Source organism: Mytilus californianus, unplaced genomic scaffold (assembly GCF_021869535.1).
Source record: "Mytilus californianus isolate M0D057914Y unplaced genomic scaffold, xbMytCali1.0.p SCAF_8, whole genome shotgun sequence".
NCBI lineage: Eukaryota > Metazoa > Mollusca > Bivalvia > Mytilida > Mytilidae > Mytilus > Mytilus californianus.
Genome location: NW_026262734.1, coordinates 65,813,777 through 65,824,063, shown reverse-complemented (window position 1 = coordinate 65,824,063; position 10,287 = coordinate 65,813,777). Strand labels below are relative to the sequence as shown.

Below are 10,287 nucleotides of genomic sequence, written 5' to 3'. Positions count from 1 at the left end.
AAGGACGAAATATGGTATATTCGGAACGATGTAACTAGTTGTTCTGTTCCGCCAGAACTATTCAACTAGCTACATTGTTCCGGTACTTTTCAACTAGCTACTTTTTCCGGAACTTTTCGACTGCACTCGGAATAAAACAACTAGTTGGAAAGTTCCATCGGAACGAAATAACTAGTTGAAAAGTTCCGCCGGAACAAAGTAACTGACGGAACAATGTGGCTGTTACATATATGTGTATTAGAATAAAATAATTAATATGGTATTTAATCATGAAAAGTTGTTGAAAATTTGTTACAAATTCGGAAAAGATTATGAACTCAGTCAAATATAAATTAAAATGACGAATAGATTGATTGAAGTTGTTCGCTTATCATGAATTTTCAGTTGGAAAAAATGCAATAAATGTAAAAATAGGTTCTGGAAAGTGCGTCGATAGCGTATGCATAGACAATTTGAACTTCCAGATAAAAAAATTAAGATATGTTGGATAGGGACAGAAACATTACGTTACAACAGACCCCTATAGACATCTCAAAGAGTTGTTGCAAGAGTTCGTAATGTACAGAGAACGTGGTCAATCTCATACACGAGTCGGTTCAATTTAACGACCCGTTCGTACCGGACGTGGCTGCGCATTTATACAACCCGAACATCCAAACGGACGCTCCTTGAAAGGATGTTCCTACGCCTAAGATAAAGACACTAGATCCAGTTTATATGTGTACCCCAAGACTGATTATAGGATCCATTCATGAGTATAGGATGTTCACATTGGAGATGGTATATACATTGTTCATGTTTTTTTAAATTATAGTGGATTAATGACAATGAAACTGCTAAACCGTGACTTCTTAATTATAAGTTGACGTTGGCTTTTGGATGTTTTACGATTTTATGATTTATATTTAACGACGCAGATTTATCATCAGATTTTTGTCATGCATAGAATGACAAGGGCCTCCGGTGCTTATCGGAGCATGTGAGTTACGCCGGTGCTTATCGGAGCATGTGAGTTACGCCGGTGTTTGGAGCGGTTCGTGATACAAAATTATTTAGTACCCCTGTAGTGTTTAGTGGATAATGTTTGACTTTTTCGTTTGACTATGATGTCGTCTGTCTTTCTTCGACATGGGGTTTTCGTAACGGTCTCTCGGTATCTTCTTACTTTTTAAAAATTTGCTTGATTAATTATTGGGCATTTCTTTTGAAAAAAACAGCCGAATGATACCAAAGGAACATTCAAACTCATAAGTCGAAAATAAACTGACAAAGCCATGGCTTTAAAAGAAACAGACAATCAGACAAACAACAGTTCACAAAACGCAACATAGAAAACTAGAGACTGAGCAACACGAACGTACCCCACAAAAACTGGGATTTCAACTTCACCACTTGGAACTCTTGGTTTAATAGCTTCCTTGTGAGCAGCAATCCTCTATCAAGGAAGTCTTGATAGGAAATACAAGCCCTGGAATATCGTATCAACTTGGGAGAAATATACTCCGCATGCAGGCGCTGCTTGAATGTTGCTACATAGAAATAGAAAGTTCACAATTGGGAAGATGGAATTATCTCTTTTGTCGTAAAGTTTTGTTTTCAACTGACCCTCATTGTCAATTTCTAGATGTAAGTCAAGATATGAGACAGACTTGACTGTATCTGTTGTAGCCTTTATCTTATATTCGATGGGATAGATGCGTCCAACATAGTTACCAAATATTGAATCATTTAGTGAGAGAACATCATCTATATAGCGGAAATGGAAGTTAAAGGATACTGCTAACTTCATTTCGTTCTTCCTAAGAAGTTCCTGTATGAAGTCAGCATCATATAAATAAAGGAACAAGTCGGTAAGAAGAGGAGCACAGTTGGTTCCCATGGGAATGCCGATTGTTTGTTGAAAAACACGTCCTCCAAACGTAACAAATATGTTGTCAATCAATAGATTGTAATATTTTGGTCAGACGGAAGAAAGAATATCCAATAAAGGACAGCCTGATACAAGCACATGCATTAGAGATATTTGTTTTACCTAAATTCCAGTTGATTGAGCGAAACCAGCTTCCAGCGTACAAAGAGTGGCAATATTACACCGCTAATAATTGCCGCTGCATGTTGTTTTTTTATAGGGATTAACGTCAACTGGTTCTACATGTACATGTATATGATATATAGATTGATATTTGATGGTACTGTTTGATTTTCTCAATTTAATGTCGAAAAGGGTCCTTTTCCTTTTTAGGAAGTAATAAAAATTAATTCTACAGGGAATATGGAAAAAAAAAGATAAATAACAAACGCATAACAAAAGTCATTGGTGATAGGTTGTTTTTTATACTGCACATTTCTTTTAATTGGTAAAAAAGTGAATTATGAAAAAAAAAATACGTGAATTGAAAAATTTGGCAATTTAAATTATCCTTTCATCTGGTTTGTTCTTTAGGCGGATCCTAATTTCTACTATTGCCACAAATACCATGGACACAACTAAAGTCCCTGCTGCTATATACAGTTTGATGTATTCACATAGATGTACATTATATAAATATCCCACAGTGAACCCCAGAGCCTGGAACAGTCTTAGGTTGGCAAACGCTGGTTCCTGGTCTTCTGTAAAGGCAGATCCTACCAATGCTGAAAAAAACCAGCTGATATTGTAGTCAATGCGTAATTACATTTTGTAGCTTTATGTTATGTACTTTTAGGAACTTTCTTTTTTTCCTGTTATGCATGATCGATTTCCCAAGCTCCTGGATGCATAGTATACACGTGCAATGTACTCATAGGGTTGTGCGAATTAATGCAAACACTGAATGTTGGTGTCATTGACTGTTATATATTGTCCGGCATACAACAAACATTTATTTGTGTATTTAAAAAGAAATTCCTTCACTGACAGCAGTTTGTGCATTTATATGGTGGCCGGTTGCAGCCATTTTGCGTTTTCGATACTAGAGCGAAAACCCGAAGGCGAAGCCGCAAAACAGCAGAATTGTTTTAGCTTCGAGTTTTCGCTTTCACATTCTGCGATTTTGCGTATTCATGTTATTGGAAGTAATCTATTCGAAATGAACGTTTTCTCCTTTTCGCGTTTACGTGTTTTGACCTTCATGTTTTCGGAGCTTCGCGTCGAGATAAAATCAAATTAAAAAAATATAATTTAAAAAAATCGGTTTTTAATTTAAAAAAAGATTGATTACTTGTATGTTTCATTCATGTCGTTAAAATTGTATCTAGAGAGATCTCTTGACAATTGGTTTCAGCCAAATGAGTAACTATCTAGTAGATAAGCGTATATTGTTTTAAGATTTGTGGATTTTTAAGGGAACATTTGAATTTTTAGTTAGACAAAGGATTTTAATAGTCCTACTATAAAATCCTTGGTTATACGTCCAAAAATCATTATTTGGTTGAAAATAAAAAACATTCTTTACGGATTTCAGTGTAGTTTGGTAGATAAATGTAATTAAGAACAATAATTACTTTAATATTAAAAATGAAACCAAACTGTAAATCTAGATTAATTATAGATTTAGAATCCATTTAGAATTGACAGCCTTTGACATAGAAAACAAAGTTAGGACTTAGTTATAACTTTTATCATATACAAATCATTTAGGTTTTCTTAGTTTTTTTTTATGTATATATACATTTGATTGATTAAGGAATGTTTGCGGGAATGTTACATGCGTTATGTCATCGAGAACTGTTTAGTTTTCATGAAAACTACGTTGTTAATTTCTTTTTTATTTAGTGTCAAACGCCATTTGCTGTACGTCCCATCCCTTTCTCTTCTAAACACAAATCCGCTCGCGGAACAACATGTATATGGGTCTGGATGGGGGATCCTTCATTTATGTATTCTTTAATTTTTTAATCCATTTGTCTCTTTGGTTATTTTGTCCATTATTCTCTATTCTTTATAATTTAGTACCCAATTATTCTTTATTCTTTATTTGTTTTGCCTATTTTTCCCTATTCTTTATTTTTTATGCATTTTTTTGCCCATTATTCTCTATTCTGTAAACCCAATCCAGACCCTCATGTACATGAAATTACTTTTAACATACCTCCACTTTGCGTTTGCCAGATTCCATCTGCTAATCCCCATACACCTGGTATAACAAAGAATAGATAAAAAGGTACTTCTTCTTTGAAGGACCAAAATCTCATAATACCAAGAACTCCAAGGTTCAAAATAGTAGCAATGATGAATAATGGCGGCCGTCCAGTAAATTTCCCGATGAATCCTACCAATAATGAGCCAACCGTATCACAGACCCCGAAGCAGATCATGGTATAACCAATCCATTCTATACCGAGCTTACAGGCAACGAATGACTGAAAAAATGACGTACAAAACATATAAGAAGAAGAAGATGTTTTATTTCCATCAAATGGGCTCACAAGGAGCATAGTACAATATAAGACATTAATAAGACAATAACAAAATGAAACAATAGTCTAGTATACATACAAAGAAAAGAAAAGGCAGTTTGAACATCATGAACTACACACATATATAAATATATAAATATACGTTCAACAGTGTTTCCCTCCTTCTCAGGTACACCCCAACATGAAAAAGTTCCTAAAATAAATTGGCAATGTATTGGATATTTAACTTATATATCTTACCGCTAATCTATCACAAAAATCAACAACAAAAGAACAAGCCGGTTTTTGCTATTGAAACCAAACAAAAGATGTGTTTATTTACAACTTTTTTAAGTAGTTCATAAAAAACATTGGGCGAAAAGCGTAACTATTATATCTGGTAAGTTCCTTTCAATGTATTCAATAAGCAAAAAGGGAAAATCACAATTAAACATCTGGTATTTAATCTTGTATAAGAGTTTTATACCAATATTTAATCTCGTACTTTTTCAATGAAATTGTCTATATTAAGTAATTAATTAATTTTTACGTTTTTAGGCATACATAATCATAAACCTCCACCATATAAGAATAAGAAGATGTGGTATGATTGCCAATGAGACAACTCTCCACCAGGGACCAAATGACATAGAAGTTAACAACTATGAGTCACCGTAAACAACTATAAGTCACCGTACGGCCTTCAACAAGGAGCAAAACCCATACCGCATAGTCAGCTATAAAAGGCCCCAAAATGACAAATATCAAACAATTCAAACGAGAAAACTAACAGCCTGATTTATGTACAGAACAATGAACGAAAAACAAATATGATATACAGCAACAAACGACAACCACTGAATTACAGGGTCCTGACTTGAGATTGGCACATAGAGAATGTGGCAGGGTTAAACTAGTTTGCTTGCACCAAACCCTCCCCCTAACCTGGGGCAGTGGTGTAACAAAACAACATAAGAACAAACCATAAAAATCAGTTGAAAAGGGCTTAACTCATCAGATCGATACAAAGCAGAAAAAATCATCCAACAAAAACACAAACCGGACATGGCAGGGTATTAATACATCCCCACACTAAAAAATACACTATTTACAGATCTGAGAGTACTCGCAGTTACTGACAGCTAGTCCAAAGCCAATAACAACTAAAAAAAAAAATATGCATCTAAGACAATAACCACATTTATGTTCCGAAAATTAAAAAAAAAAAACTATCATTGTGTAAAATTCAACAGAAAAATAAATTACACCATGTAAATAAATAAACAATTACATTTTATGTATGATCAATGCAGAACGATGGAACATGGGTCCTAGATATTCTGGGATAAAAAATTTGGAAGACAAAAACATTTTCTCTATACTGTAACGTAATGGCATTTTATTTTAGGAAAATGATTTTCTTGTCTATTTTCTCGCTGCACTACGACATATATTCATGTACTATTTTAGATTAGTATGGTTTCTAGCTTAAACAATCTGTTATAAACCCGGTAAAATTTAGATTCGTTATAATTCGCTACCTGATAAGACATTTTGTAATTAAGAGTATAGTGAAATAAAATAAATACCGAACTCCAAGGAAAATTCAAAACGGAAAGTCCCTTATCAAATGGCAAAATCAAAAGTTCAAATACATCAAACGAATGGAAAACAACTGTCATATTCCTCACTTGGTACAGGCATTTCCTTATATAGAAAATGGTTGATTTTTTTTTGTGAGTAATATCTTTTATTTTAAATCACCTGGAATACATAAACCCTAAGCAGTCCAGGGCAGCTGACAGATGGTGGATTAAACCTGGTTTTATGGCTAGCTAAACCTCTCACTTGTATGACAGTCGCATAGAATTCCATTATATTGACAACAATGTGCGAGCAAAACAAACAGACATAATAGGTATATGTCAAAAATTGGGGTACAGCAGTCAACATTGTAATATAATCTTAATCACTAGAAAAACATATTGGCATAAAGACACACGATAGACAAAGTACATAAGCAAACATGAAAGACAAGAATACAAAATTGACAATAGCACAATAACACAATAGCGGGATGCACCGAACCACGCCAAAATATATTACCAAAAATGGACTAAACAGTAAAGATTAAAAATATACAAGGACAAATAAAAAGACCGCTATAACACATAATCAAGATGATAAACAACGTCAGTACCTAGAATCTATACTTCAAGACCATCATGTATTATTTATGAAGTTGATACGGAATATTTATCAACAAGGTCTTGGTATCTTCCAATGAACTTTTTTAGAAAAAGGACGAGACGTTCTTTGGCATAACCTTGGCTCACCAACTCTCTGCTCAGACACTGGTGACGTTTTATAAAGTCTGAGTAGCAGCTGAAACCTCTTGAATACCGAACGGGTTGGGAAGTGTATATCCCATGTGCAGGTGAAGTTGGTATAATTTTGCTAAGAAAAAGAGTTTTAGTGTAATAATGCATGGCAAAAATCTAGGCACGTACTTAAACAGCGCCCTTATGACTGTTCGTCATCTTAAAGTCACAGTGAGGACTTTAACACCAAGCAAAAGCTCAAATCATGCTACAAGTTCAAAACGACCCATATGAACGGTATAAGTTGAATTACTTGTATAATGTCAGCAATGCCTCCTATGTGCATTCGTGATCACAGGTGTGAGGTAATACGGGGGCTTAGATCGGGGAGGTCCTTCATTTTTGTATTCTTTAGTTGTTATGGCAAATTGTCGCTATTAATATTTTTTGGCCCATTTGTCTTTGTCCTTTAATTTTTTAGCCCATTATTCTCTATTATTTTGCCACTGGACGTTAAGCAACCAACAATCAATCAATTAATCAATCAATATATTCATTAAACAACATTCAGACCCTTTAATTTCAATAAATAACAGACTGTTACAGGCAAAGAAATTTAACATATATACTGTTATTCATTACTTAATGTACAGCAACTACAGACTAACCAACAACTACTGGTAATCATCAAGCCCACTGAGAACATTGATTTTTGTATTTGGTTCGCAAACTGCCGTTATCATCGTTTGAATTGTTTTACATTTGTCATTTCGGGGCCATTTACAACTTACTATGCGGTATGGGTTTTTGCTCGTTGTTGAAGGCCGTATGGTGACCTATAGCTGTTAACTTCTATGTCATTTGGTCTCTGGTGGAGAGTTGTCTCATGTGCAATTATATCACATGTTCTTATTTTGATATTTAATTTGTTTTTTTTAGTTAAATGACACCAATCTACCGAACCCCTAAAAAAAACTTTACTAACATTTGTAAATTCTGCATACATCACAACTTGTTCCATGCCAGTATACAAACTGAAGGGTACCAGCATAAACATGTTCAGATTGGTAAACAGTAAACGGACAGTGGAAAGGAGACGGACCTTAAGTGTCACTCCACTGTCGCTCATTGACGATTTCACTGGTTTTAGAAAGGCTATAGTTATCAACAGTCCGACAGCCGTAGAACCTAAGTATATCCCAGTCAGTATGTTTATGAGTCGAGGTTCTGGCAAACTTGACGGCCCGCCAGTGCCATTCCCGTGCTTGCCTCCTCGCAACGCCAGAACATCTGATGGACAGAAATCTGCTCCACAGAATGTGAAATTGGATTCGTGTTTTGTAATTTGGGAGGTTTGTTGCAAAACAAGAGAAGATATTAAATTACCCCACACTTGAGTACTTTGAAAGAACATACAAAATATTCCAAAAAGTGTACTTAGGGTCTTCTCCATGGGTTCCCCTATTATTTCATGATACTCCATGGCTATTGTCGTAGTTATAGATCCTTGTGCGGTCCACATTAATCCAGTAGATAGACCTTCAACTCCGCCAGCAACCACAAGCAAATATTTAAAGCCACTTCCTATAAAACCAAAGAAATTAGCGGCTACAAAGAATGAAAGACATATCCAAGATACAATAAGTGCTCCTTTGGATCCGATGTAACTGATAGCTGTCGGTGCTAAAAGACATGCGATGACACCGCCACCTGTCAACGCAGCTAAGGTATACAACCCTACATCCTGATACAGCGCGGTTTCTAGATTTTGTAAACCAGAATATGCTGTAAATGTGAATAACCAGATGACACATAGAGCCCCGAAGTTCATTTGCAATTTTCTCTTTCTTCCTTTAGCGTCACCCTCATCCATGTCAACCAATCCGGTTTCGTCTTCCAGTGGAGACATGCGACGCATTTTGGTATCCATGATTTGTTTCGTATTTTAAGTATAAGCTAATAAAAACTTGCGGTAATCCAACAAGAATACAATTCCAGGATTTAAACTAATGTTTACGAGATGTAAACGATACATACAAAACATGCATGTAAACTTGACGGTACCGTAATGCCAGAGAAATCGTGGCAATAATGTCAAAAAAGTTACGGCAACACAATGTAGAAAGAAAAGGAACATAAATCTCAAAGAATACGTTTGTCAGAAAAACTGGAAACACATTGGCACAAATCACGAAAAACTATACTAGAGAAGATGGCAATACTATGTCAGAAAACTAGCAACACTATATCTGGATAGAATTGCTCATCAGTCCGGAAATCACGATATCATAAACTCCGAAAAATTGTAAAATATCGGTAACGGCAAAATATTGTCAATTGAAATTTTTAATTACACCTTGTCGAAAACATTCACATTATAGCTGAGCTTACTTCTGTCAATTTTCCCGGTACATTAGCAAACGTTACCATACATCGGTATAAGTAAAAAAACGATGTCATAAGGTTAGACGCCAAGATAAAATATAAATATCCACATGTGTAGAGGTCAACTTTAGCAGTGTCATCGTGTTTACTGAGGTCACATGTTTTAGCTACTCGTAATCCATATTAGAAGTGCATGACTTTCACGCGTTCTGTATTAGATAATTATCTAAATTTACAATATTTCATATCACTATATAATTATAATCAGCGAGTTATCTGACCGTTGTACACCACTATCTACCCTATATGTATGCCGTGTAAATACTTATTTGAATGTGATAATAAAAAAGTGTAAACATAGCATATATTGCATTCGAAAACAAAATACTCGACGCTTAATAACTAATGCAGCATCTAGTAAACATCAAACAAACAAGCATGTAAAGGGATATTTTACAGGACTTGATAAAGTTGTAAAAGTGTATATGGTTCTATGTCCAAAGGATTGAATTTCAATGAAAATGGAAATAAATGTAACACTTTATAAATTTGGTGCGTCAAAAACGCTTTACTTTATAAACCTTCATCAGGAATGCCCGACCCCCAAAATAAATACTAAGAATCGAATGCTTCTTTTTGTAAATTTATTAGGGTGTAAAAGCGGAAGCGCTTTATTCTAAAAATGTGCGCACGGTCAACGCTTTTACAACCCTATAAAATTACTAAAAGAAGCATTCAATACTTATAATTACATGTTTTTGCTAGGATCACGAAAACACGATTTCTATCAAGTTTTTCTTTTATTTACCTGTGCACTTTATCGTGGAAGCTCGTGTCATCATGAATGTTACATTTCATTTTGAAATGAAGGTTAATTTCAGAATGACGCGAGATTGCTGTTGAGATTAACGTAAAATAATGAAGTATTCATATAATGTAATTATATATATATGAACACTCGAGGCGCTTTATGACAAAAAGGGACATAAAGAGAATAACTGAATCATGCTAAGGTCAACTTTGAACGCGAGAGTTTGAACCTTAGTTTCCTGAGAATTTCTAAATGAAGAGTATAAAAGTAAATATTATAGCTTTTCGCATTATTTTATTAACAGGATGTTATAAGCTGTGGTAAAACCGTACCATACCACCAGAGACATATAATACGTATTATATGTCTCTGATACCACGTTATACAACATTA

General features: G+C 34.7%; 1 protein-coding gene across 1 annotated transcript; it reads right to left on the bottom strand.

The window, feature by feature from the left end:
* Positions 1-2,307: 2,307 nt before the first annotated feature.
* On the bottom strand, positions 2,308-8,805 carry LOC127710976 (protein unc-93 homolog A-like). The gene is made up of 3 exons (XM_052216921.1): positions 7,684-8,805; positions 4,071-4,341; positions 2,308-2,634 (listed from the first exon to the last, which is right to left on the bottom strand). Exons 1-3 carry the CDS (start codon positions 8,626-8,628, stop codon positions 2,411-2,413), a joined length of 1,440 nt encoding a protein of 479 aa, XP_052072881.1. The 5' UTR covers positions 8,629-8,805; the 3' UTR covers positions 2,308-2,410.
* Between the last annotated feature and the right edge of the window lie 1,482 nt (positions 8,806-10,287).

What these genes read in the sequence shown, in the direction of transcription:
- LOC127710976 (XM_052216921.1), bottom strand. Translation starts at nt 8,628, where the DNA reads ATGGATACCAAAATGCGTCGCATGTCTCCACTGGAAGACGAAACCGGA. An exon ending in TGTATGCAGAATTTACAAAT is followed by an intron (nt 4,342 to 7,683) that starts GTTAGTAAAGTT and finishes TCATTTTTTCAG; the next exon opens with TCATTCGTTGCCTGTAAGCT. An exon ending in CTGGCAAACGCAAAGTGGAG is followed by an intron (nt 2,635 to 4,070) that starts GTATGTTAAAAG and finishes GGTTTTTTTCAG; the next exon opens with CATTGGTAGGATCTGCCTTT.